Genomic DNA, 27,662 nt, shown 5'->3' with positions numbered 1-27,662 from the left:
TTAAGCAGTTTTTAAGTAAAAGACATTCAGAGGTGAAAATCTAATGAGGTAACTGTTCATATATGACTTTGTGCACCAGCTCTGCTGCCTAATAATATTGCTGCATATTCCTGCTTCCTTGCTCCCTATTACTTCTGGCCTCCTGGTGATGAATCCTTTCGCTAACCTGTTCTCTGTGATCTTCTTCCTCTGCCTATTTTTATCCACTTGACCTCTGGAAGATTTACCCCCCTTCATGACCAGGCCATTTTTTGCGATACGGCACTGCTTTATTTTAACTGACAATTGCGCAGTCGTGCAATACTGTAACCAATACTGTAACCAAATAAAATGTATGTTATTTTTTTCCCCACAAATAGAGCTTTCTTTTGATGGTATTTGTATACCACTGCTTTTTTTTTTTGCGCTATAAACAAAAAACCTGACAGTTTTGAAAAAAAAAAAAATATATATATAAAACATATCCAATACAAAAATGTAAAAAATCTAATTTCTTCATAGATTTAGTCCAATATGTATTCTGCTACATATTTTTGGTAAAAAAAATCCCAAAAGGGGATTTTGGTCAGTTTACGTGAACGTTATAGCGTCTACAAACTAAGGTATATACAGTATATTTATGGAATTTGCATTTATTTGTTTTTTTTTTTACTAGTAATGGCGGCGATCAGCAACTTCAATATTGCGGTCGACAATCAGACACTAACTGACAGTTTTGACAATTTTCAGGAACCAGTGACACTAGTATAGTGCTCAATGCTAAAAATATGCACTGTCACTGTACTAATGACACTGGCTGGGAAGGGGTTAAACCTCTAGGGAAATAAAAGGATTAACTGTGTGCCTAGCCAGTGTTTTTGTGTACTGTATGTGCTGCTTTTACTAGGGGAAGAGATGGATTTTATTCCCTGCTTTGCAGGAATACAGAATCTATCACTTCCCCCATGTCAGAATGGAGATCTGCCTTGGTTACATAGGCAGATCTCCATTTTGTGTGTTTTGACCGCCAGCGGACATCCAGTGCCTGACACCCACAGATCGGCCCCCACGTACCCTGTAGGCGGAAGTGCAGAATCACATACAGTATATATATCTGGTTCTGCACAGGCTGTCTTATAGCAGTAAATCTGCTATAGGGTGGTCCAGAAGTGGTTAAACCCCAGTTCTGTAGGCTGCACTCTTTCTTCTGACTGTTCATCCATAATCCAGTCTCACTGACTATTTAATATGTTCTTTATCACTAAAGATCCCTCTCAACAGCTCATAATTTTCTCTTTCATTTGTTGTACATAACACAAGTCTGTTGTCTTCTGATGTCTGGACCCACTATCGATGTTGGTACACCCTCTATCAGCTCCTATCCCCCTATCAGCAGCGGCCTTTTCTCCCAAACTACCAACTCTTGCTTAAACCCCGAAATTGTTTTATAAATATACCCCATAGAAAAAAAGATTATTAGCCTAAAATCTAGTTTTTTTGGGTGACAGTTCATTATGAAATGGTTGGAATAACGTTAATACTTTTGTGCATTTTTTTTTAAAGTTTTAAGAAATTCACTTTGAATTATTAGTTCTGTGGGTTTTTTTTTTTTTTATATATTGTTCATATATACAGTACCATATTTATTTGGAAAATAAGAAATCAATTTAATTCAAATCAATTCAACTCAATTAATTCTATGCTTTTCTTAATAATTTTCCATATTAATTTTTATATGGGCACCTTTCTATTCATTTCAAAATACAATTTTTTTATTTACAAATATACAGGTAGACAGAATATTATTTTAATTTACTTTAGTTCAAATGCGGACTCCGCTTAATTCATTGTCCCGCTGTACACCTTGAAGAAGTGTCGGTTATTGGAACTATTCACACTGACAGGAATTCACCAAATTCTGTAAAATTCTGTAAAAGACAAGGCTCATATACTGTAGATTATTTCGTAGTATATACTGTAGATTGTAATTTACACCTTGAGAACTTGTCTAACACCTCGCTGCTGTCACGTCACTCCAGGGTTAACTGAATGAGTGATGTGGCTACATAAGGCATCCTGCATCAGGGACAGATCCAGGAAGCTGTTCAGAGACACTTCACTTGTTCTGTTTTACTAATAGCCAGTAGACCCAATGAGTGCCCATTACCTTAGCCTAGTAAAAGCTTAGTTCCATGTGCATTATAATGCGTGTTACGCTTCTAATTCAATCAGACACAATATAGATATATGTTATAGACCTGTAGCCTACTTGGCTGAAAAAATGTCTTATGTAGGTCTGAAGAAGAAGATGTCACAGAGGAGGAACTCGATAAATTAAAAGAAGCGGTAGAAGAAAAAAAGAAACTAATTGCAACTATAAGAAACAAGCCTTGGAAAATGAAACAAAAATTGGAAGTGTTAAGGTAAGACTGAACAACATGGTAACATTCACTGTCGGTACATATTTAAAGTGATATTTATGTTTTTTCTTTTCTTTATTAAAGTGTTACTAAACCAACATCATAAAAAACTATCAATAAATGCTGTATTACATGCTGTTCATACTCGCCTGGTTGAACCTGCTGCTCTTTATCTCCTCCTTCTGTTCGCATCCCAAATTCAGGTAGGGATTTTGCATGTGTAGTGAGTTTCTATGCTGAGCATTTCCTCTTTATCACATCTGAGCAGCCCATGTGACTATAAAGTCACACATGTGGATGTATACACAGTGGTAAATGATAGCCCACTCCCTATCTCCTCCTCCATGGTCACTAACCAGCTAAACATGGGGGCGGGATATTACATGTAGATTGATGGAGGCTTAACCTTCATCTTATCCTAAGACAAAGACAGGGGGGGGGGGGGGAGTGACACAGCCTGTGACTGGCAGAAACCTACCCACACCATGTTATTTCAGCAAAGAGAGAGGAGGTGTGGGCAGGACCCAGCAGGCCCACCTAGTAAAAGCTATCTCTCCTCCTCCATGGTCACTAACCAGCTAAACATGGGGGCGGATATTACATGTAGACAGGGGGGGGGGGTGTGACACAGCCTGTGACTGGCAGAAACCTACCCACACCATGTTATTTCAGCAAAATAATAAAGATTTGATTTCAAATATATATTTGTATGACAATTTAAACCAGTTTATTGATATTATTTATTTTTACGCTGTATTCCAAAGGCTTTTTTTTTTTTTTAATATTTTGAACATGTGACCAGCAGCAGAGGACTAGATGCCCCTCCTGCTTGTTTCCCTGCAAACAGGCTGGGAAAGATCTGGGTCATGTGACAATTGTATGTAGATTAGGAAAAGAGTACTTAGATATTTGTTTAATTAAAATAATTACAGTGCCAGTATCCATATACAGAAAAAGAAGGGGCAATGTAAATTAAACAGTGCATGTTAAGTAGTACTTTAAAATTAATATATATATATATATATATATATATGTGTGTGTGTGTATGTATATATGTGTATATATATATATATGTGTGTGTGTGTGTGTGTGTGTATATATACATATATATACACACACACATATATATATATATATGTCAGAATGTTTATACTGCTCTGAATATAACAGTGTCTATTTATGTCAATAAGCAAAGATCTGTGTGGAAGGAGAATCTCAACTTATTTCCACAAATCAATATGTAGTGAATTCTTTTTATAGATTAATTTCTTTTTAAAAGCATATACCAATCTTAGTGAAAACAGTCTACAGTATGGAATATTTATAAAATATTTATTCACGAGACATGTAATCACGATAAATGATCAGACTTGAGATGACACAAAAAGATAACTTTACATAACGATACAAACTTCAAACAATGAATGCAATGTGATGTGTAGCTCAATAATGAAAGTGAAAATAATGCAAGATTACGTTTTCTCCAGGTATAGTATAAACCATAAATGAATGTTCTATATAATCAGACCACAATTGTCTGCGCAATGCACAGCCTGATAGTCACTCCACTGCAGATGAAGCGAGAATAGGCTATGCAAAACGTGAGACTAATACGCCAATATGTGCTAAATCTGATATTGCACAAAAACAAAAATCAGCTTTTTAGAGAAAAATCTACATATGGTTAATACGGCTGGGATTGTAATCTTGTTACCCTTAAATATGTAAAACATTTAAGGAAGTACATAAACAATATTGAATATTAATCAAGTAAACAGCAGGCATATTTACCATATTTAAAATGGCTGCTAGCTTAGAATGGTCATTACCAGAGTCCTTAAGATGGCTGCCTTTCCAAGATGGCGGTCAATTAGGGAGGAGTTTCGTTTGGCGTCCCTCAAAGTTTCAGATACATGATGGAGATAGATGGAGTCTGTGTAGATGAGTCTATGCATGGCTGTAGTAGCGTGTGTGTTGTATGTGTGATGTATGTTGGGCAAATGTCATGTGTGTTGTGTGTCCCTCTCTCATCTGGGGTTGCCTTTTTATATGGTATAGAAATTACCATAAGTTAAGCCCAGAGGAAATAACATGATCCCCATTGGTTGGAACATCTTATTCATTAACTGGTGATGTCATTGGGTGACACCTCTTGTCAACCAGTATATTAAAATTAAATGATGATATCTCCATATTTAAGAGTATCATAAAATAACATAAAAAGTATCCATGCTCTCATCTATTACATGTCCATTTAATATCCACCATGTATCTAAATAAATAATTAATCTTGGTAACACCATAACATATTATTTATATATATATATATACAGTGGAACCTTGGTTTACGAGTGCCTTTGTTTACGAGCATTTTGAAAGACGAGCAACATTTTTTTTAAAAATCTGTCCTGGTTTACGAGCACTGTCTTGATATACGAGCAGTTTTATCCACTAAAAGCATGCCATCCCCTCTGTTAATGCCCCTCTGTCACATAACATTATGTGTCCCAGTGCTTCTACTGTATATAAAGATGCCTATATACTGTTTTAGAGTGTTTCCCTGCACTTACTTTGTACGATTCCTGTCCCTCTGTCACTCTCTGCTCTCCGTCCTGTCTGTTCTCCCCGGCGGGAGGGGCCGATCACTCCTCCTGACGTCATCTGAGGAGGAGGGGGAGGAGAGCAACAGAGCAGGGCTGATGAGTCACACAGAGCCAGACACGCTGTAATACACTATAAATCGGCTGTTATATACAATACAGACACAGGGGCACATAATGTTATCTAACAGAGGATATGGCATACTTATACTGTACAGTTATGTACTTTATATATAATACAACATATCTTTTTATTTATAACATTAAATGCTTGTGGAACGAATCATCTGAGTTTCAATGCTTTCCTATGGGAAAACTTGCTTTGATATACGAGTGTTTTGGATTACAAGCAAGCTGCTGGAACCAATTATACTCGTAAACCAAGGTTCCACTGTATATATATATATATATATATATATATATATATATATATATATATATATATATTGGAAATTACTTTTTAACCTAAGACTTCAATTAGTAGCAGTCAGTCACCAGAGATGGCAGTCTTGCATTGCTCTTAGCTTCAGCATACAGCAATATAGCACCATTATTTATCTTCAAATAAACTTTGCACCTTACATTGACAAGGAGCTTACAATATCAGACCTTCTAGATCCTGGCAAGGTTAAACAAAATTTTATGATGCTTTCTACAACTTACAATTTACAAATGTTTACTCAAGCCTCTCAGATATACAGAGATGAGTCATCAATATCAGTTATCAAGAATGAAACAATTATAATATATAACGGTTTTCTACATATCTGTGTATGTTAGTTATATATATATTTCATTGTTAATATTATGTTACATATAAGATTATAACGTATCTGTAAATCTTATTTTTAAATGGGTCTAAAACACAGAAAATACTGACTAATGTTTTATGACTACCACACAGACAAGATTATCCTGGTATAGCGTCAGCTAGACTTTATCTTAAAGAAAGTCAACAGACTATTTATTTATTACCTTAGGTCACCACAGCATGTTTGGGGTAAACCTGTTTAAGAATTTCCTGAACAGGCACTTTTAAAGGAAATTTAACCTTTCAGTAACCTAACAAAAAAAATGGATGCCATTGCTTCAAATTTCTATACAGAACAAAATATAACACTTCATTTCTATTTGTAAATGTAACCTCCTCAAATAAGCCTGACACATATATATATATATATATATATATATATATATATATATGTGTGTATACCCCTAACCCAAAATCTGCATAGTGGGGTCACCCTGACATGGCAGAGTTCGGTCACCCTGGTATGGCAGGCAGAGTCAGCTAAACTACACTACGTTCACCCTGACATGGAAGAGTTCGGTCACTCTGGTATGGCAGGCAGAGTCAGCTAAACTACACTACGGTCACCCTGACGTGGAAGAGTTCGGTACCCTGGTATGGCAGGCAGAGTCAGCTAAACTACACTATGGTCACCCTGACATGGAAGAGTTCAGTCACCCTGGTATGGCAGGCAGAGTCAGCTAAACTACACTACGGTCACCCTGACATGGCAGAGTTCAGTCACCCTGACATGGCAGAGTCAGTTCACCCTAAACTACACTACGGTCACCCTGACATGGCAGAGTTCGGTCACCCTGACATGGCAGAGTCAGTTCACCCTAAACTACAATACGATCACCCTGACATGGCAGAGTCAGGTCACCTAAACTACACTACGGTCACCCTGACACTTAAAGGTATCCCTACAAAAACTAGATTATTGAATCTAACTATAGTGGTATATAGTACCCTAACTACACTGCATATCCCTTTCCTCACACTAAAAGAACAGCTCCATACAGCAGAAGATAATTGCAAAATGACACGGGAGCTTTACAAGCAGCAGGAGAAATACAAATGCTTCCACTCTCTTCCACAGCCCCTGTATTACAGTGCTAGAGGTTTGGCGGGGCTATGTTATATACTGGGGGGCGTATTCACTACTGATTGGCCTCTGGACCCCGTAGTCACTCCAATCACATTCCTAGCAGACTCCTGCCCCCTCAATTGGCTTTTACTGAGGTTTCTGGGCCAATCACTGGCTTTTAAAGCCCAGTTCCTGTCCCATTGCATTTTGGGCGGTTCTGGTGGCCTTTTCCGAACTTTTACCGCAAAAAGTTCGGAATTCGGCCGAATTTCGAACAGCCAATGTTCGGGTTGAACCGATGGTCGACCCGAACCGTTTGATCATCCCTAGTAATTACACAACACCAAAAGAAACCTCTATCTGTCTCAAAAAATTGTAAAAAAATTGTTTGGGTACAGCATTGCATGACCACACAATTGTCATTAAAAGTGCGACAGCGCTGAAAGCTGAAAATTGGCCGAGGCAGGAAGGGAGTGAAAGTGCCCTGTTTTGGTTAATGCAGAGAATGCATTAAGGTAAAAAACCTTCTGTGACCAGCTCCCCCCCAGTCCACCCCAAATACTTACCTGAGCCCAATCTCGATCCAGCACTGTGCTCTTTCCTTCGTCACAGGCTCAGGTGCAGCAGTGGGAGCCCTTGGCCCCTGCTGCTGTCAATTACAGTCTGTGATGAGAGAGCTGGGATGGGGCTGAGTCACACTGAGTGTGTCAATAGATGCACACAGTGCGACTCGGGATTGAGTTCTCACGAGTGCCCCTATAGCAAGAGGCTTGCTATGAGGGCACTCAGAAGCAGGAACCAGGAGCGCCAGTGGGGGACCTGAGAAGAAGAGGATTGGGGCTGCTTTGTGCAAAACGGGCTGGCAAGTATGACGTTTGCTATTTTTTTTAAAAATACGAACGTTTACAATCACTATAAGTTAGTTTCTCAGTACAAACATTTTTCAAATCCAATGTGTAACCATGTCAGTTCTTATTTTTTGTAGTCTCTACATTTATGAAATAAATTATTTGCTTTCAAAATTTTAGGGATGCTCAGGAGTTTGTGGAGGAGTTTGAAGGAGCACTTGGAAAGGGAAAAGGGAAAAAGTTTTATGCATTCAAAGTCATGATGCTCAAAGTAAGATGATTTTATTTTGCCAACCTTGCTGTTTTTCACATTTCATTTACATGAAAGATAACTTATGTTGGGAAGTTGGGGTGTCACTTACCTATCAGTTGTCCCTCAGCTAGTAATGCATTAGCATAAACATGGATATCTCAGCAATCTGTGTTTACAGGTTAATGAAAAAAAATTTCAAAAATATAAATGAGTCAACTACATTATACAGACTGAGATTTAAACTGTGTATGGCAGATTTGTGTATATCCGATGGTCATGAATTTCAGAGGTCTCACAAAAGTTGCCAACTTGTATGAACATGTGGCCAGTGATCGTAATAAAAATGATATAAGCATTGGCCTTATTTTGAGAGGAAGGGCCCAAAAATAGAGTGAAGACTCTATTCAATATCCTGTACACTGGTGAACTAGTAAAGGGGTTCCTAGACTATGTACTCAGTCTTTAAATAGCAAGTAAATTGTTGAAAGCCTCCCTCCCATTCACCACTGTATTATGATATGGTTAAAAGTAATACACAAGAAATTTGATTATCTTTATTAAAAAAATTCATCTCTGTGATTGTGTTGTGGTTACCACCGTTTCACAGCTAACTTTAGCTCAGTAAGGCCATGCTCACCACAAACACCTAATCATGTGTTCTTACGTAACCAGATGAAGACCTTGGAGTTAGGCCAACCATATATGGAGTGAATTTTTTTCCTGCAACCACAGACAGTGTTGATGCAGGAATCTCTCCTGCTAGGCCATTGTCTTCTCCCGGCAGGGGCGGGGGAGGGCAGTGGAAGCCGTCCCTGCACGGAGAAGACAGTGATTATTGCTATTTGCTAGCTGCTGAAGCAGCCACTAGCGATAGCCACAGGTGAAACCCAGCATGCTGGTTGTATTTTATTGATCAACTGGGTACATTCAGCCTGCACATACATGGTTCTAATCTCGACAGGTTCCTGCTGAACCGGCCAGGATTTGAACCATGTATGGCCAGCCTTGAAGGTATGCCGAAACAATCTTCATCTAACTACTTTGGGCATACCTCATATGTCAAGGGCTTCCTCCCTGTTGCGGCCGCTCTGTCTGCTGAAATCACCAGGACCAGCTGTCAGTTTAAATTTTGTCTCAAAAGCACATTAAAAATGGCAACAAGGTAGGCAGATGACATCACGATCTCCACGTGAGCCAATCAGAAGAAGTTTTGTATTCATTCATAGAATACAAAGCTCCTTGTAAATTGCTGAGCAGCACTCAGCCCGCCTCACTTTTGTTCTGGGAGCAGGATGGGAAGTTCCAATACCACTGACCTAGCACAGCACTGTATTCTGTATGTAGCTAAGACTACATACAGTTTATACAGCACACAGTGGGCACATCTAGTAGTAAAGATCCAAAAGAACTATTAAAACTTCATTAAAACCTGGAGATAAGCTTTGAAAATTACCACTGGTCAAAGCCTTTTTTGTGACTTTTTTGTCTTTATAATATTTAGAAAGTTATTTGAATTTTGCAAGACAAAATTGCCAAAAGAAAGCCTTGTATTATTAACAAACTTTATGCGTTCATAACTTCTATGTTTGTACATATACATTAAACAGCTAGATTTGCATTATGTATGTAGTTCCTGCTTAGCAGTGCTGCACAATGCTAAAGTGGTTGGTTTTTACCTTAATGCATTTTCTGCATTAAGTTAAAACACCTTTTATGTGCAGCTTTCCCTCCAGCCCCACCTAAATACTTACCTGAGCCCGATTTTGATCTAGCATTGTGCCTGAGAGCAGCGGCTCTGCTTTCTCTCTCTCCCACCGCTCCTGCTTCTGTCAATCAATCCAGTGTCGATGGAGCAGGGGGCCAGACCAAGTTACACTGTGTTTGTCAATAGACACACACAGTGTGGCACGGAATCAAACCCCCATGGGGGCACTCAGAAGGCAGGAGGAGCCAGGAAAGCCGACAGGGACCACAGCAGAAGAGGGTCGGGACTTTTCTGTGCAAAATCATCGCACAGAGCAGGTAAGTATAACATGTTTGTTTTTTCAATGGGGACACATGTTTTGGTGACCCTGGTAACAACCAGGGATTCTATGACTGTAGAGAGATTTCCTCTCACTTACTGTTTTGTCTACAGGACAGGAAATAAAGGGAGATCCCCTTAATGGGACAAAGATGGGGAAAAAAAAACTGACAGGGTTAAAACCCTCCCTTACTCTATGCAAAATGAAAAAAATTTTGTCTTTAGTTCTACTTTAAATATAAGACTTAAATCTGAACTCTATGCACGTACTTTATACAGTAAAAAGCACAAATTATCGCAGCTCTGTATTAATAAATTATTATTTTTTTTTAATGTAAGTTCTGTAAGCGCTTTCATTTTGATCAGAATCAGCCTTTTGCAATTCACTGTACATCAGAGCTAAAACTGGGAAAATCAATACAAGAAGCCAATCAGTATTCCTCATATGCTAACATGGATCATGCTGACAGAAGCAAGAGCAGAGTGACAGAGAGATGGCCTCATCAGCGTGCTGCTTCTCCTTTTCACTGTCCAATCACATGCTGGGGAAAGGACAAGATCTGGATGAACAGAAATGCAGTTTCTTTGTCAGGTTAAACAGTCTCCATATGTTTTCATTCCTCTATTTAGCTGGTTACTTGGATTTCAGCTTGAACATTGTCTTTAACAGGACTAGTCAATGCACAAAATTGACACTAGTGAACGACAGATATCTGTTTTTCGTTGCCGATACCGATACCAATATTTTGGTCAGTGAATATCGGTATTGGCTGATATTGGCCGATATTTTCGTACACCAAAAAAAATAATTTTTATTTTTTTATTTGACAGGTACTCTTGTGGAGGGACCTGGGGGTCTAAAAGATCCCAAACCCTTCCTCTGCACTTAAAAGTATTCAAAACGCCAAGTTTGGCTGTTTTCAATGCTGTCATTTTTTTAAATCTGGTGCCAGACAGTACCCGGAAGTGATGTCACTCATGACATCACTTCCGGGTTTTACATGGAGACCCGATCAGAGCCGAATGCAGCTTTGATCAGGTCTTTGGCCCCTGTGCAGGCTGGTTGCCCGGGTCTCCCGGTGGGACAGGAGACCTGGGCGAACTGCGGAAGGCGGCAGGAGGGATGTCCCCCCTCGCTCCTTGTAATGACAGCCGAGGGGCTTCTCAGCCGCATTGGTTGTCATTACAAGACAGCCGACCGTCGGCTATGGACACCGGTACCGGGGTAATGCCTCTAGCTGCAGGCATCACTCTGGTACAAGCACTTTCCCGAAATATCGGCAATATTGGTCACCTTGGTGGCCGATTCCGATATATCAGGGAAAGTGCATATCGGTTCCGATATATTGACTTTGCCGATAATCGGTCTATCTCTAATTGACAGCAAACCATGGATCTTCAAATGCAGTCCAAAGCTTTTATTGCAGAGAGATCACATCACAAAAGAACAAGTGCACTTGTTCTTTTGTGATGTTATCTCTCAGCAATAAAAGCTTTGGACTGCATTTGAAGATCCATGGTGTGCTGGTGAATATGAGCATTGATCTGTGATATACCCAGTGTCCACCTGGCAATCGCTACAGCACCCACTACAGATGAGCCTGTGATCCAGGAATGTGTATGATGGGAATATAGACAAGATTTTACAGGGCTAGATCATTCATAAAAGTCTGATCATTCCATGTCGAATGATGTCCTTTCATGTATAGCCAGCCCTGATCCTAAATTAAAGCAGAACTATCAGTAACTTTACAAGTCTGCATGAATACATTTTTTTTAACATGTCAAAATATACAGCAACAGTGCCATTTAAAAATAAAAAAGTGTTTTTTATTCTATCTTAACCCTTTTGCCATTGAACCAATTTCTTAAATGATTTCACACACATGCATAAAATGCAAATTTTAGGCATAAACTATACCTCTAACACCCAAAACATTGTATTTTATGAAAGCAAAGAACCTGTAGAATATATTTTTATGCTGCATGATCATTGCATAGCTGTTTATCAAATCTACAGAATATGTTCACTAAAAACTACATTAAACTTAGTTTTAATGCAGACAAGCACAATATAATCCCCATTTTTTGTAAAATATAAAAGGTGAGAATGGGGTTGATTTACTAAAACTGGAGAGTGCAAAATCTGGCCCAACTGTGCACAGTAGCGAATCAGCTTTTAACTTCAGTTTGTTCAATTAGGCTTTGACAAAAAAAAAAAAAAAATGGAAGCTGATTGATTTCTAGGCAGAGCTGCACCAGATTTTGCACTCTCCAGTTTTAGTAAATCAACCTCAATAAGTCAAGTAAAAAAATACCAAATATATCAGGCCTTAAAACTGTTTGCACTAAAGGAGAAGCGACAAACTACAATACTCAAAATTGTACACAGGTGATGCTTTAAATCATCTACCACTCTTCAAAATAGAACTAACTCTAGAATTATTATTCCCACTTTGGCATGCACAGCAATAACTAATGGCACTTTTCCACTGTATCACCGTACCAGCTCGGCTCCACTCGGCACTACTTGGCCCAGCTCGGCTCAGTTTGCTTTTCCACTGCGTGGTACGAGTCGGCACCTTTCAGCACTGTATAGGCTCTACTCGGCTCGGTTTGCTTTTCCACTGTTGAAGTACTTAGTAGTAAGTGGGTGGGATTACAACGATTCTCTGACCAATCAGTGGCTAGTAGTGACAAACAATCAATGCTGCATGCAAAGGATTGTGGGATATGGTATCGGTACGGCCTGCTTGGAACCCCAACCGAGGTGGTACTGTTTAAGCGAGCCGTACCGACGCCGTACCATGTAGTGGAAAAGCGCCGCTGTACCAAACCGTACCGAACCGTTCTAATACGTACCATGCGGTACCATGCAGTGGAAAACCACCAAACTGAGCCACACCGAACTGTACCATGCAGTGGGAAAACACCATAAGTGTTGTGCAAATGGCATTTATGTATACGTATGGACTCTAGATTTATATTTTAGCTTTGAACTTGTTTTATCCCTTTCAGTGCCTCGATGTGTAGTACACTTCACTGGAAGTGGATGGGTTAGACCTTGGATCCCAGTCAAGTATTCAAAGCTGGCCACAAATGGATCAAAAATCTTGTCCTGGCTGAACTGATCTATGGCTGTTCCTGCTGAAGAGAAGTTGATCTAATAAATGGCTTCTCTCAAATGGGAAGTCAGTTGTAGCAGTGCTGATCAGTGTATTCAGACAGCTGAGGAGTCCCCGCTGTCAGAATACAATGGCACAATGGGAAAGCATAAGTGAGGTGGATTGGGGAATCCATTTGTTTTTTCTGATCAGCTTGCCAGCCGATCAAAGAAAAATCATTGCGTCTATAGTCGATTAATGACTTGGCCTAAGAAGAACATTTTTGTTAAAATGCTGTTATCAATTGAAGCTGAAGGTAAGAGGAAGCATTTTCTCATTTACCTCTCACGTAAACATCACTCAGAATGCTGGGACATTGTGACTTTCTGTTAGCTTGCAAAGTAATCGACTGTACATACAAAATACAAAAGTGCAGCGCGAAATAGGTGAGTAAACAATAACAGTTCACTATAAACATTCAAGTAAGTGAATAAACCAAATAATTAAAATGCGAACAAAATGAGTGATCGAAGATTATAACAAAGTGAGTCCCATGTGTGAAGGTGAGATATTGTATCCAAGGTGATAGAATTGGTCACAGTGGTTGCCAGATCCCGACACCCATGGGGGGAGATAAATATGCACTCACCGGATCTTATGGACACAAACTACCATACAGCATATGGGTCATATGAGGCTCACACACAAGATCCTGGATTCCTCCACATCAGGCTGTAACCCCGGATGCTCCAGAGGTGAGTATCAGGTGGAGTGAAGGGAGAATGAAACTCTCGCTCAGCAGATGACATGAAGATACAAACCAGAGGAGAAGGACATATTGTAAAACTGCTAAAATCAATTTATTAATAAAGCGGAAATGCACTTACAAAACATCCAGCGGTACAGACAAATAGTAAGCAAGCATAACAGTCAGTCTATAACGAGATGCTGACTCGTTTTGTCGTATCAGACATTTTCAAAGGATATGTATATATATATTTATATATATATCCTTTGAAAATGTCTGATACGACAATATATATATATATATATATATATATATATATATATATATATATATATATTCAAGCAGCAGAAGCTGATTAACAACCCCCTCTGCTACCTTTCTGACCAGATCAATATCCCAGGAGTTTACTTGACGCTATAGTCTGGTAAAAAGTGTTCCTTTAATTTTTTTGAGCAGTGTATATTCGATGCAAGTTCATTATCATTAACATGCATATTTTTCTCTTAGAAATGGATGAAATTCCAGCGAGATTTTGAAAATTTCAGAACTGCCTGTATACCATGGGAAATGAAAATTAAAGAGATTGAAAGTAAGGTTTAATTTACTTTATATGCCTTATATGGATGGATTCAATTGACCTGCATGATTGTAACGTATTAATAATTCTTATCACATTAGGAACCCGCTAACAAAATATTTTTAAAATAGAAATAAAAGTAACAGCAGGGTAAAGGTAGTTTTTCCAAGCCTATGTTTTTTCTCATATATGAAAAATGGCCTACAGACATGTTGAATGATATTGCTGGGTGAAAGTTGAAGACTAACTTTTCCTGAAGAAAAAACACCTTTAGATGTGTCTGCATTGCTTGCTCAACTACAAACAAGTAGACACAACTAATATTATATCAACATTTGTGATTTAAAATTTCAGTAAAATTCAGTAAATTAAACAAAATTCAAAAATAGCATGTTCTGAGTTGTTTCTGTTAGATTTGCAAGCAACAGATGAATGCATTTAGAATGCTTTAATAGAACGAACTTGTGACTTCCACAGAAAGACCTGAGGTACTGAATACAGAAACAGATAGGGGAAAAGCAGTTTGTATTCTTTTTTTGGCCAACCTCATTAATTTTATTATTATTAATATTTTGTACCACATTGTAGGTTGAAGATAATCTATAATTGTAAATTAAAGAAAACTTCCAACTGAATTTCTTCTTTGCCAGGTCACTTTGGCTCTTCTGTTGCTTCTTATTTTATATTTCTTCGTTGGATGTATGGAATAAATTTGATACTTTTTGGATTGACATTTGGCCTAGTCATGGTACCAGAGGTAATAATCAATTATTAAGCTTGCTTATTTTCTTTTTAAACTTTGAATTTGTTAGATACTAACTTTACAGCATTATTCTGTTGAAATGCAAAATTCTCTCTAATACATTTATTTTGTAGGCATTAATGGGCAAGCCACATGGTTCAATTCCACGGAAAACAGTTCCAAGGGCCGAGCAATCCTCAGCTATGAATTTTGCCACATTATATGATTTTAGCGTAAGAAACATATTTTGTATAATATATTAACTGCTGGGATTAATGCAATTACAAGTCTAAATGACTAGATTTTGTTTACAAAAGGTGTATGTATGTGAAAACGGCTTACCAAAAACACCAACCTTTTTGTGTGACTTTGAAGCCCGACAAAATAACACGTGTGCAAAAGGACAACCATGGTGTCTTCAGCAGATATAATCCTTTTAGTTTTTCTTTATGTATATAAAGAACCATACTTTAGAAGTGTCTTGGGTATGCTGTTCATGTATGCAAACAGTACACTTAGATGATCTAAACAATAATTCTAATTTATTAACATCTAATAACATTTATTTAATATGAGATCACTAAACTACATCATATAATCCCCACATAGAAAATTATATATCACTTTAATAAGCAAAGTATATTTTTTGTTAAATGTGTATCTATTTTAGGCACGTCAGAGCGATGTTATCTTTTATTTCCATGTCACTAAAAATATCTTTAAAACACATTGAAATCAAACAAGCATAACAAGTACATGCCACTTGATTTTATACATAAGGCTAACAGTTTTATTTAGAATACAGAATGCACACAATTAACTGATGGCTTTCAGGTCACTGTACTGTAATTTCTTAATTTTATAGAAGCATACCAGTTAAGAGTGGTGGATGATTTTTAATTAATTTTATCCATTTAAAGTATAAAGAAATATACCTTTATGTAGGTAGTAATGTATAGGTTAGTGTTCAAAGGTGTTTGTAATCAGTTTGAGTTTTGTTTTTATGCTTCATTACAAGTCTTTTAGCCTCCACACTAGTCAATGTTAATTCATTGCAAAAGCAGTCATCCATGTACACTAAAGCTCCATGCACACTGGGCTTAAAAAAATGCCAGTTCCCTTGGCAGAAAAAAAACGCTCATATACAGAGTTTTTGTACACAGTTTAGGTGAGTTTAGGAGAGTTTAGCATTTTTTCTTCCAGAAAGCTCCAATCAGAAATGCAAACCAGAAGTGTTTTTTTCCCTGCCTCTAAACATTGAGCTGTAGGCAGGGACAGAAGGATGAATGACCCTGTCTACAGCATATGTACAGGCTTGCATTGACTGTAAACGGAGTGTGTTCATAGTGGAGGCATGTCAACAGCAGTCTGATTATGGGACTTACAAGCCAATTAAGTAGAGTTCACCTGGTCTTTGGTTCACTGCAGAGCCCTGATCACCTTCAGAATAAATCCAATCTGATGGTTACAAGAGTCACTGGCCCTCAAAAGTGACTATCAGTATCATTTGTAGTTTCATTCATGAAACAAAAGAATTTTCAAAAATGGAGACCAACTGATTTATGAATTAGGATAACATACCTCCCCTGGTCATAATGTTGAATGGGATATTGATTGTTTCATGCATAATAAATAATTAATGACAAATGCAGAGTTAACTCCACCCAATCTAAAGGTCCAAGGGGTATGTTGTAAATGAGTTATCAAGCCCCGTAAACATACCCTTAATGGTAACTATCCTGGGTACAACAGTATTTCTATACAAAATGGTTTTACTTTCTGAAAATCTACATATTCTAGCAGAATTAAATCTTGATTTGTTAGATACTACACATGATATACTGTATTATAAAAATAATTTGCCATGCTAAAAATGACAGTATACAAAACACACAAATTCAGTGCAATGGGGAAAAACAAAAAAATGTAAAAATAAAGAATTAAAATCCACGTTGTATATATACAATGAAAATGAAAATGACAGTCCCAATTCTAAAACATAACAGCTGTTATGGAAAGCGCTTGATTGAGATTAATTTCATGCCATGTGAACTGTCACCACTAAAGGGAATGGACTCTGACCAGAGCAAACGGACCCTGTTACAAATCAGTTTTTAAGTAGTATCCTGCGACCCATGTTGCTTGATTTGACTCCTGTGATGTCTTCAATTTCCCAGATATATGTTAACCACTTCCCCACCACCCGCTGCCTTTTTACTGCGGCAGGGTGGTTTTCCTGCACAAACCGACGTAGACCTACGTTGGTCACGCGCGGGAAGCTAGCGCTCTTCCGCCCCCACTCGACAGCGGTGAAGCCGATGCACGGGTGAGGCAGCTCCGATTGCCGCCTGACACCCACGATCGCTCCCCACTGAGAGAGAAGGACGGCCAGCTGTTGTAAACACAGCTGACCTTACTTCTCCCTGAAATGATCACAGAGCTCTTGTGATCCTTCTATATAGGATCACATGTCTCTATGGTAATTTCACAAACCACGCCCCCCCACAGTAATAATCACTCCCCTAGGCTCACATTTAACCCATTGATCACCCATAGGGTTAACCCCTTCCCTGTCAGTGTCATTATTATAGGAACAGTGCATATTTTTAGCACTAATTACCATAGTAATGTCACTGGTACCCCCAAAAGTGTCAAAAATGTCAGTTAGGGTCCGATCTGTCCACCGCAATGTCGCAGTCCCGCAAAAAATCGCAAACCACCGCCATTAATAGTAAAAAAAAAAACCCAATAAAAATGACATTCCTGTAGTTAGTAAATACAATAACTTTTGTGCAAACCAATCAAAATAAGCTTATTACAATTTTTCTTTTCCAAATATATGTAGCAGAAAACAAATTGGCCTAAAATGTTAAAATATTTTGATTTTTAATTTTTTTTTTAAACATGTCATATAGCAGAATGTGAAAAATATTGTTTTTTTTTTAAATTGTCGCTTTTTTTTTGTTTATAGCGCAAAAAATAAAAATCGCACAGGTGATCAAATACCACCAAAAGAAAGCTCTATTTGTGGGAAAACAAAGGACATCAATGTTATTTGGGTACAGCGTTGGACGACCGTGCAATTGTCCATTAAAGTAACGCAGTGCCGAATTGCAAAATAGGGCCTGGTCATTAAGTGGGCAAATCCTTCCGGTCTTAAGGTGGTTAAATATGTATGGCAAAGATTATATTGCGAGACTCCAACATCAAATCAGAATAAAAATACCCACATGAATGTGAATTCGTAAAAAAATTTTTAAAGCAGAATATAAAACTACTCCCATGTGTGCCATAAAACAGCGTGTACATATACACATGTACATATAAAGCATTCTTAAGCAGTAATGAAAGTGTCTCCAAACAGTTTAAACCGTCCGTGTCTAGTTCTCTTAGGGGAGGTTTAACCTGTCTTATCAGCATTCTGTACCTTGTAATATAGCTGTGTTTGGTGTCTATCTAACTGATTAGTATCTTCATATGCAGTGTAGCAGTAGTATTACCACCCCAAACCTTAAAAAATAAAAAAAAGTGTGTGTTCGTGTATATATACCTCTTGAGGAGCGAGGGCCACTTTAGCGACTTGGTAACCGGTCGCGGGCCACAATGAGCAGAGCAGGCAGATCAGATGACAGGTTTGTGTCAGCATATGCAGATCAGACATGGACACAGCCCGCTCTACTCTATGGGCCCTCCAATCTGACCTGCCCAAACAGAAGGGGACAGATCCCCTTCTGTTTTTTTAAGTGGATCAAATTGGGTTTCTGCAGGTATCGCTGACTGCTGCTGTCCCCCAGGTGGGTATAGCTGGTGGCTGCTAACTAGCTGTCCTCCAGAGCTGGTACTGCTGGTGGGTACTGCTGGCTGGTACTACTGGCGGGTACTGTTGGTGAGTGCTGCTGGCTGGTACTGCTGGCGGGTACTGCTAGCTCTTACTGCTGTTGGGTTCTGTTGGCTTGTACTGCTGGTGGGTACTGCTGGCGGGTACTGCTGGCTGGTACTGGTGGTGGGTACTGGTGGTGGCTACTGCTGGTGGGTATCGCTGGTGGGTACTGCTGGTGGCACTGCTAGTGGGTACTGGTAGTGGCTACTGCTGGCGAGTACTGCTGGCAGGTACTCTTGGTGGGTACTGCTGGTGGGTTACGTATACATTGAGTTGCAAATTTGCAGTATGGGCGTGATTTATATGAGTTGGACACAACATCTTTAAAACCCTGGATCTGTCACATATTTCTTTGCAAAATAGACTTGATTTAAATTTATGTGGATTTTGCTCAGTAGCACTAAGGGTCCTGTCACACAGGCGGTGCACCCGACTGAGTCAGTTTTGCTCAGGGGGCATCGATCCGCTGATCCCCGCTGAGAAGGCGGATGACAGCTCCGTCTCCGCTCTGTGAGACTGAGCTGTCAGATACCAATTTCCTCTATGCTCCATAGGGCTGCATGGAGAATCCGAACCGGTCTGCCTGAAAAACTGACAGGCGGACCGGATCGGAAAGCCCGTGTGAAAGGGACCAAAGGCATTCCTCTTTTGGTCCCTCTGTTTCTTTCTCTCTCTTTCTCCTCGGCCTCTTTTTATTTCGTCCCTCTTTATCCCTCCCTATCCCTCTCTATTTCTCCACTTTTTATCTCTCGCCCCTCTCTATTCTTTCTTTCTTTCATTCATTCTTCGCTCTTTCACTTGTTCTTTTTTTTCTCCCCCATCCCTCTCCCTCTTTCCATCTGTCTCTTTATATCGCTCTATTTCCATATCTCTGTTTCTTTCTCATCTTTCTCTCTTCCTACCTCTCTTTCCTCCCCCTCTCTCTCTCTCTTTCTCATCTCTCTCTTTCCCTCATCTCTCTCTCTACCTCTCCTTCCCTCCTCTCCTTCCCTCCTCTCTCTCTCCCTCTTCTTCCCTCCTCTCTCTCTCTCTTTCTCATGTCTCTCCTTCCCTCCTCTCTCTCTCTCTCTTTATCATGTCTCTCCTTCCCTCCTCTCTCTTTCTTTCTCTCTCTCTCATCTGCAGAGCCGATGTTTCCTGTATGGCTCCTGTGCCCTGTCATAAGTGGAGGTGGAGTACATTTGATATCACTCTGCCTGTGACGGGAGCCGGCACTATACAGGAAGCATCGGCTCTGCTTCCTGTAGTGCCGGCTCAGTTTACAGTGATGCTCGGGGATGGCGGGTCAGGAACCCGCAATCTGGGCTTACCGACCCACCATCCCAGAGCAGGAGGTGGCGCTTGGATCGTGTCAGGGCTCGGGGGAACGGGAATGGTGTTCCTGTTGTAGAATAAGTACAGGAACTTCGTTCCCATGCGTTCCCACAGGACTCGAGCCCTGCAGTGTAGCCACTATTTAGAAAGGTAACTCTATTACTATAGGAGTTATCAAACATGAATGCAAGAGTTTGAGAAGTATCGATGTTCAGCTCTAAGTTAAAACTCTAGACTTACAGATGTATTCCTTTGGCTTTTTTCCAGACTGATTATGACTTGACTATTTGCAACAGCGCATCATCAGTTGTTTAAAGACCTTGAGCTAATGAAGGTTTATGATTACCTGCAAACCTTCTAACTTATCTGCTTTCTGTAAAAATGTGTCTTACCACATAACGACCGCCCACCGCAGATATACAGCGGCAGGCAGCCGCTGCTGGGCAAAGTGACGTAGGGGTATGCCACTCGCCCACGAGCCTCTAGGGGGGCGAGCGCGCGCCGCCGGAGGCACGCTCCCACCCCTGCTCGTTCCCTGACATCCCTGCGCGAGTGATCAGCGGCTCCGATGTCTGCCGGCCACTTGCGATCTCCCGCTGGAGAGGGAGAAAGGCAGACGGCTGATGTAAACACAGCCGTCTGTCATTCTCCCTGATGTAACTGCAGAGACTGTACGATCCTGCTATGTAGGATCATATGTCTCTGTGGTTACATCACAAGCCACGCCCCCCACAGTTAGAATCACGCCCCTAGGGATACATTTAACCCACTGATCACCAATAAAGTTAACCCCTTCCCTGCCAGTGTCATTTTTACAGTAACAGTGCATATGTATAGCACTGATTACTGTAGTAATGTCACTGGTACCCCTAAAAGTGTCAAAAATATCAGTCAAGGGTCCAATCTGTCCGCCACAATGTCGCAGTCCTGCAAAAAAAAAACGCAGATCGCCGCCATTACTAGTTTAAAAAAAAAACAATAAAAATGACATAAATCTTTCCCGTAGTTAGTAAACACAATAACTTTTGCGCAAACCAATCAAAATATGCTTATTGCGATTTTTTTTACCAAAAATATGTAGCAGAAAACAAATTGGACTAAAATGTTAAAAAATTTTGATTTTTAAATTTTTTTGGGGGCGAATTTCATATAAAATATTGTTAATTTTTTCAAAATTGTCGCTCTTTTTTTGTTTATAGCGCAAAAAGTAAAAATCGCACAGGTGATCAAATACCACCAAAAGAAAGCTCTGTTATTGGGAAAAAAGGATGCCAATTTCATTTGGGTACAGCGTTGCATGACAGCGCAATTGTCCATTACAGTCACGCAGTGCCGAATCACAAAATAGGCCCTGGTCTTTGAGCAGCCAAATCCTCCGGGGCTTAATTGGTTAAATTGGACTGTGGTTTGTAAAATGTTTCATCTTCTCTAGTTGCTTAGCATAGACATGAAATTTAAATCCAACCATTTTTGATACAGTCTTATGAATTATTGAGAAAACTATCAGTAATGTTTTGAATTGTTAGCCTCACACCTCAGCCATGTTGACACCGCCTTTCTTTCTTTGATACCTTGATCTTCAATTATAATGCTTTTTAAGTAAGCCAAAGTACAAGGTACTCAAAGCAAAGTAATGTTTTATTGTAGACACCTGTTCTTCTGTTTGCATTTTATATAAGCTTTCTGTTTGCATTTCAGGGTTTTGCACAGTACTCTGTTCTCTTCTATGGATACTACAACAGTCAAAGAACCATTGGATGGCTGCAGTTTAGGCTCCCACTTTCTTACCTGCTAGTTGGCATCTGTACCATTGCATACAGCTTCATGGTTTTAATTAGAACGTAAGTTTTGCTTATTTTTAGTTTTTGCGATAACTATGTTTTCTGTTTTATAAAAGATGGACTTTTTGATGGATACTAATGATGGTTTCTTTGATGGCAAATACAGCACAAAGCTCAAAAAAGCTCATTTTTATATAATCTGATTTAGCCCTATCAAAAGAATCTATTAATTGTATCCTACAAAGAAACTAAAATTGGCAAGCTGTTACAAAAAAGGCAAGCAGAATGCAAAAGATTAGTCATTAGTATTGCCTGTGATCTGTCTGCAGCTAATCTGTCCCCATGGGTCATTTACCATACCTTGCTCTGAACTGTGTTTCTTCTTGAAGGTGGCCTCTTGGTAATGTCAGGGCTTAGCTTCCTCATGTCAAAGCCTCCAGCCTTAGCCATACAGCTAAGAAACTGAAGGCACAGGAGCACCTATGCATCCTCACATACCAGAAAGTGCATTGCTATTTTCAGGAGGAATTCAAGACAAAGGGAATATTTTTCAGGGTACTGCTAAGACAAAATTAACTTTTCCAGATATTACCTATAACATAGCAAATATCCATTTTTCAAGTTCAGTTCGACTGTACTTGCTCGCGTGGGCGCGCAACCGGGCGATCACACACCGCATCACCAATCAAGGTAAAGAGCCTATGAAATAGGTAGGCTCTTTACCATGTTATATGTCCAATCACAGCTGATCACCATGTAAATAGGAAGTGACGGCATTTCTCTCCTCACACTGATGCCCACCAGTGCCCACCAGTGATGCCAATAAGTGCCCATCGATGATGCCTGTCAGTGCCCATCAGTGCCACCCATCAGTGCACATCAGTTCCGCCTATCAGTGCTCATAAGTGCCGGTTATCAGTGCCCATCAGTGTCGCTTATCAGTGCCCATTAGTGCTGCATGTCAGTGCTGCCTATCAGTGCCCATCCGTGCCACCTAAACAGTGCTGCTTCATCAGTTCCCATCGATACCACCTCATGAGTGCAGCCTATCCATACCCATCAGTGCAGCCTCATCAACTCACATCAGTGAAGGAGAAAAATTACTTATTTACAAAATTGTATAGCAGAAACTAAGAAAAACTTTTTTTTTTTCAAACTTTTTGGTCTTTTTCCATTTTTGTTTAGCAAAAAAAAAAAAAAAAAACCCAGTGGTGCTTAAATACCACCAAAAGAAAGATCTATCTGTCTACAAAAAATGATTTAAATTTTGTTTGGGTACAGCATTGCATGTCCGCGCAATTGTCATTTAAAGTGCAACAGCGCTGAAAGCTGAAAATTGGCCTGGGCAGGAAGGAGGTGAAAGTGTCCGGTATTAAAGTGGTTAAGTACTGCTGACTGCATTATTGATGAAGTAGAAATTAAGATTTTATAAAAAGAATAAACTGACAACCTTACTTTATCAATTACAGTATCTAAATACTGTATTCTAACTCTGACTATCCTAGGAGCAAGGGTGGTCCCCCTCAGGTCAGGCCCTTGACATGAGTTTCTGTACTCACTATACTGCAGAGACAAATCCTCCAGTGTCTCCCCTCTCAGTCAGCTCCTCTGGACCTCCGGGTTCAGCTCCTCACTGCTACTCTTCAGGCTCTCAGGCCTCAGCCACCCCCTCCCTCCAGGACTATGCTCCCCAATGAAAGACCTCTAGCACATGTGCCCTGGGCTTTTATACAGTATCCCAAAATGCCCTGAGGCGACCTACCATCTGTCAGTCATTAGGACTGTATCAAAAGCCCATGCACCCATTTGTCAGGTTTCCTCCCACTGTCCAACATGCCTCCCTATTGGACCAGTGTGAAACACTCTCTAGACTGAATGAATTGCATGCTGAGCACAATGAGCAGACCTCACTAACCGATCCTGCTCTCTGGTAGGCAGAGAACTATATAGATTTACCTGCAGCTCTTCTGGTAAGCAGACAGAGCTCAAAACTATACTTTCTCACTAGCACCTACCTAGGAGGGTGCTACATTCACCCCCCCCCCCAAAATGAGCCATGTCCTCACTGGCTCTGGACAGCGGCCCCTACAAAAATACCTGTACAAAAATGTACACGGAGTATCCCACAAACTTGGAAAAGGGGGAAAAGGGAAATAACATGGTTACGTGGAAAAATATTCACACATGTATGTACATAAACACATATCAGGTGCATTTAGACCAATGCACCCCCCGCCAAACAAAAATCTGTTTGACAGGTAAAGGCATTACCCTATCTAACTAGACACAATATCAACATTGTATAGAAATTTACATTGAAAAGTGGAGGGCCTATCCAGACCCAGAAGTTCCATGCAAGCCTGCAAAGGAAACAAGGGGTTAAGCACAAAATGTACATTGTCCACCTACTCACGGCGAGACTGCCCTCTCCTCAGAGGCGACCTTCTCACCAGGATTATCTCTAGCTTTGACATTCCCGTAGAGATCTTCATCACTTTCGGGCCCCTAAGGGCCCGTTTGACTTGACATTCTGTTGTGTACCTGCAATAGACAACAAACAGATCCTGCCAAGCTGACTATCTAACACTTCACCATTGATTTCTACTGAGAATCATGTTTTGACTAATAATAGGCACAGTCCCTTTCAGACACCAGGGCATCAACTCTCTTTCCTATTATAGTCAGACCCACAAGTTCAGAATGAAGAAATGTGGAGTCCACCCAACTGGTGTTCACAGTGTCCTCTGTAACACTGAGGCAACACATCTTCTTCTGGCAGCAAGTTATTTTGCTGGAGCCTGAGCAAACTTGCTTAACTTGGGAGTCTCTGCAAAGCTCTTCAAGTGATCCTTCACTCTGGCATCCCCCCTCTCTGAAGAGACAATGAGTCACTACCCCTTTATCACCAGGTAGCAACTCACAGGAACTTCCTTCAATTGGCCCACTGGCCCAACAGGATCTTCACAAAGTGTCCTTTGAGCAAAGTATCCTTGCAAAGTGTCCTCTTCTGTATTTCAACAGTCTTGACCCACTGGCTCAAAGCTCTTTACAACGTATCTCTAACAGTATTTAGTGATCCTGGCCCGTCGGCCCAAGGGATCTTGGCAAGGTGTTCCGTGGACACGGCTTCTTTTAGCAAGCTGTAGCATGAAGCCAAAGTGTTCGCTAGAGTTCTTTGAACAGAAAGTCTTTGTGAACTGGAGGGTTGGCCCTCTTCCAGATAAAGGAACTGCACAGTAATAGTGTTGCTGAATCCCAACCCCTTATGCAAGGATAGACAGGAAAGGGAATAAGGCCCCGGCCTTAACAACAACTCTGAACCCGATAAAAGCTCTTCAAGCACTCTAGACCCTTTTACATCAACGTCACATTACTGGTGAACATCCAGGCTAACTAGCCTCTTAACAATACAACTCTCCTGGCAGAAATAGGAGCTCTGCATCCTCAGCAGTAGTAGTCAGGATGAGGTATCCGAATAGTCTTTAAAATCGAACAGCCCAAGCTTGGCCTGTTCCATTTGGGTGATGAACTTCCACTCGATCTATGTGAATGGACCGCCCCAAGTTCCAGTTGGCCTTTACAGATAGAAAGGTGTCCCACAGCTCAGGCCTCTTCTGGTTGCGATATGGCTTGGGGATGAAAAGGAAGTCCCAAATGGCATCATCACACCAAGCCTCTCTCTTGGCCTCAATCTCCTCCATAATCTCCCGAGGAGCATATGGATATTCGTATCCATACTCTAGGGCCACCTTCTTCTGTATTAGACGCTGGAACCTAGAGAACCTGGGAAGTCTCTGTCTGTCTCTTCTCCCAGATGGGGTGTATAGGGTCTCCTCCTTCTTGATGAGACTGGCATAGGCGTCATCCTGGTCTCAAACCCGGGTGTAGGTGCGAGGTGGGGATAAATCTGGGACCCTTGTAGCGTATGCAGTGTGCCAAGTTCCTGGCACACTGCATATGCACGACAGTCCCCTCGGTCTCATCACTGAGTGAACTAGGACTTGCAGAGTTACTTCTCTTCTCTGTCCTCCAGTCCCATTCAGTCTCTTCCTCCAACTTCCACACATCAATGCCCTCTTACAGGGACCCAAACTGACATTGGAAATTGGGTGACCCTATGTCAATGGCTCCAGCCTCTTCCTCACTTAACACACTAGAGGCCTTCTTCTCTGGACCCCTCTGCCACTTTAAGAGTGGAATGTTCTGCCATTGCAGTGGTTGCTGGCGCATCTTGTGGCCGCGGCTTGGCCTTCACAATCTGCGTACATCTCACCTCTGAGATACGGGTTTCCCTGACTTGACACACTGTAGTGCAGGTCTGGGTCACTGGTCCCGGCCTCAGCAGTGCTCTCAGCACTCCTCTTCCTCTGCCCATAGGGATACCCATTGTAGAGGCCAGCAACTCCCAAGTGACTCCTGTCTCCCAACTCACACTCAGTTTTCTGGACTGACAGTCACTCTGCACTGCATGCAACAGCATGTCACCACAGTGCCCACACTGACTCCATGCCTGCAGCCGCATAGACACATTCAAGCACCGGCTACATACCAGCCAAAGATGCTCCTTGTCTCCTCCGCTACACAGGGCCAGTCTTCCTGTAGGCATCAATCGCATTCCTGTATGCCACAGGGTCGAATTCGGCGACTCAGTCCATTCAGCAGGTACTCTGCCAACACGTGGGATAGCCCCTGTGCTCCGGCTCACTCCGGCATCCGCCATCTTGCTTCTCCACACACGTGTCTATTCCTCAGCTACATCCGATGGCGGAAGTGATGTCTCAGCTCTCTTCCTCCACTCGGATTGGCAGCTCGTGGGCGGCAACTCCGCCCATGACTTCAGACTAGCTGACTAGCGGTGGCTCCTCCTGTGAAGCAGATCTCTTTAGTGCGCACTTTCCCGCGCGGTGCAGTAACCCCTTCAACGCTGCTATAACTCTGCCCAGACGACCTGAATGGTACTGCATTGCAGACTGTGTTCACCGACACTGACACACACACATCTGCTTTCTCCATCTGTACTTGAGCCTCAGTTGCGCTTCTCTATTCACAAGCCAACCAATCTCCTGTACTAAAACATTTTGATGCCTCAGGTCAAAGGAAATGGGACTTTTACGGGCTTAGTAAAAAATTATATTTATTGGAGATTATTTAGAAAAATTTCTTGCTGTTGAGCAAAAAATATAGAAATACAGACAAAATAATATAATACAAATGGTGCAAATGGGTTATAGACCCATGTGAGAAGGTGAGAATGGAACGAAAGGTGACAAGGTGAAAATGGTGACTTTTTTGAAACTCTGTCTGTGGGGCTCAGAATTGTGAGCTTGTTGAGAGAGAGTGTGTCTTGTCAGACTTCCAACGCGTTTCGGCGTATATTGCCTTTATCAAGGAAGCGGAGACAGTTCACCATGTCTGAAAGATGTAATAAATGTATATTGAAGTGTACAGTATAACACTATTTGAAAAAAATAGTGAAAAAATATATGTAGTAAACACATACAGGTGACCAAGGCGGT

At 40.7% G+C, this 27,662-nt stretch overlaps 1 protein-coding gene across 1 annotated transcript in view; it reads left to right on the top strand.

Annotated features, from left to right (window-relative positions):
- The first annotated feature begins 2,283 nt into the window (after positions 1 to 2,283).
- LOC309554382 (transmembrane channel-like protein 1) overlaps positions 2,284 to 27,662 on the top strand; it is a 186,051-nt gene continuing 160,672 nt past the window's right edge. The window contains exons 1-6 of the mRNA XM_082256052.1: positions 2,284 to 2,402; positions 7,905 to 7,995; positions 14,360 to 14,441; positions 15,080 to 15,186; positions 15,306 to 15,404; positions 22,064 to 22,206. Of these exons, the coding sequence (XP_082112178.1) occupies positions 2,377 to 2,402; positions 7,905 to 7,995; positions 14,360 to 14,441; positions 15,080 to 15,186; positions 15,306 to 15,404; positions 22,064 to 22,206 (548 nt within the window). The 5' untranslated portion in view covers positions 2,284 to 2,376. The remainder of the gene's footprint in view (positions 2,403 to 7,904; positions 7,996 to 14,359; positions 14,442 to 15,079; positions 15,187 to 15,305; positions 15,405 to 22,063; positions 22,207 to 27,662) is intronic.

The sequence above is a fragment of the Pelophylax lessonae genome, assembly GCF_965119305.1.
Source record: "Pelophylax lessonae genome assembly, chromosome: 1".
NCBI lineage: Eukaryota > Metazoa > Chordata > Amphibia > Anura > Ranidae > Pelophylax > Pelophylax lessonae.
Note: the sequence above shows the minus strand (reverse complement) of the source record. Positions and strands in the feature narration are given on the sequence as shown.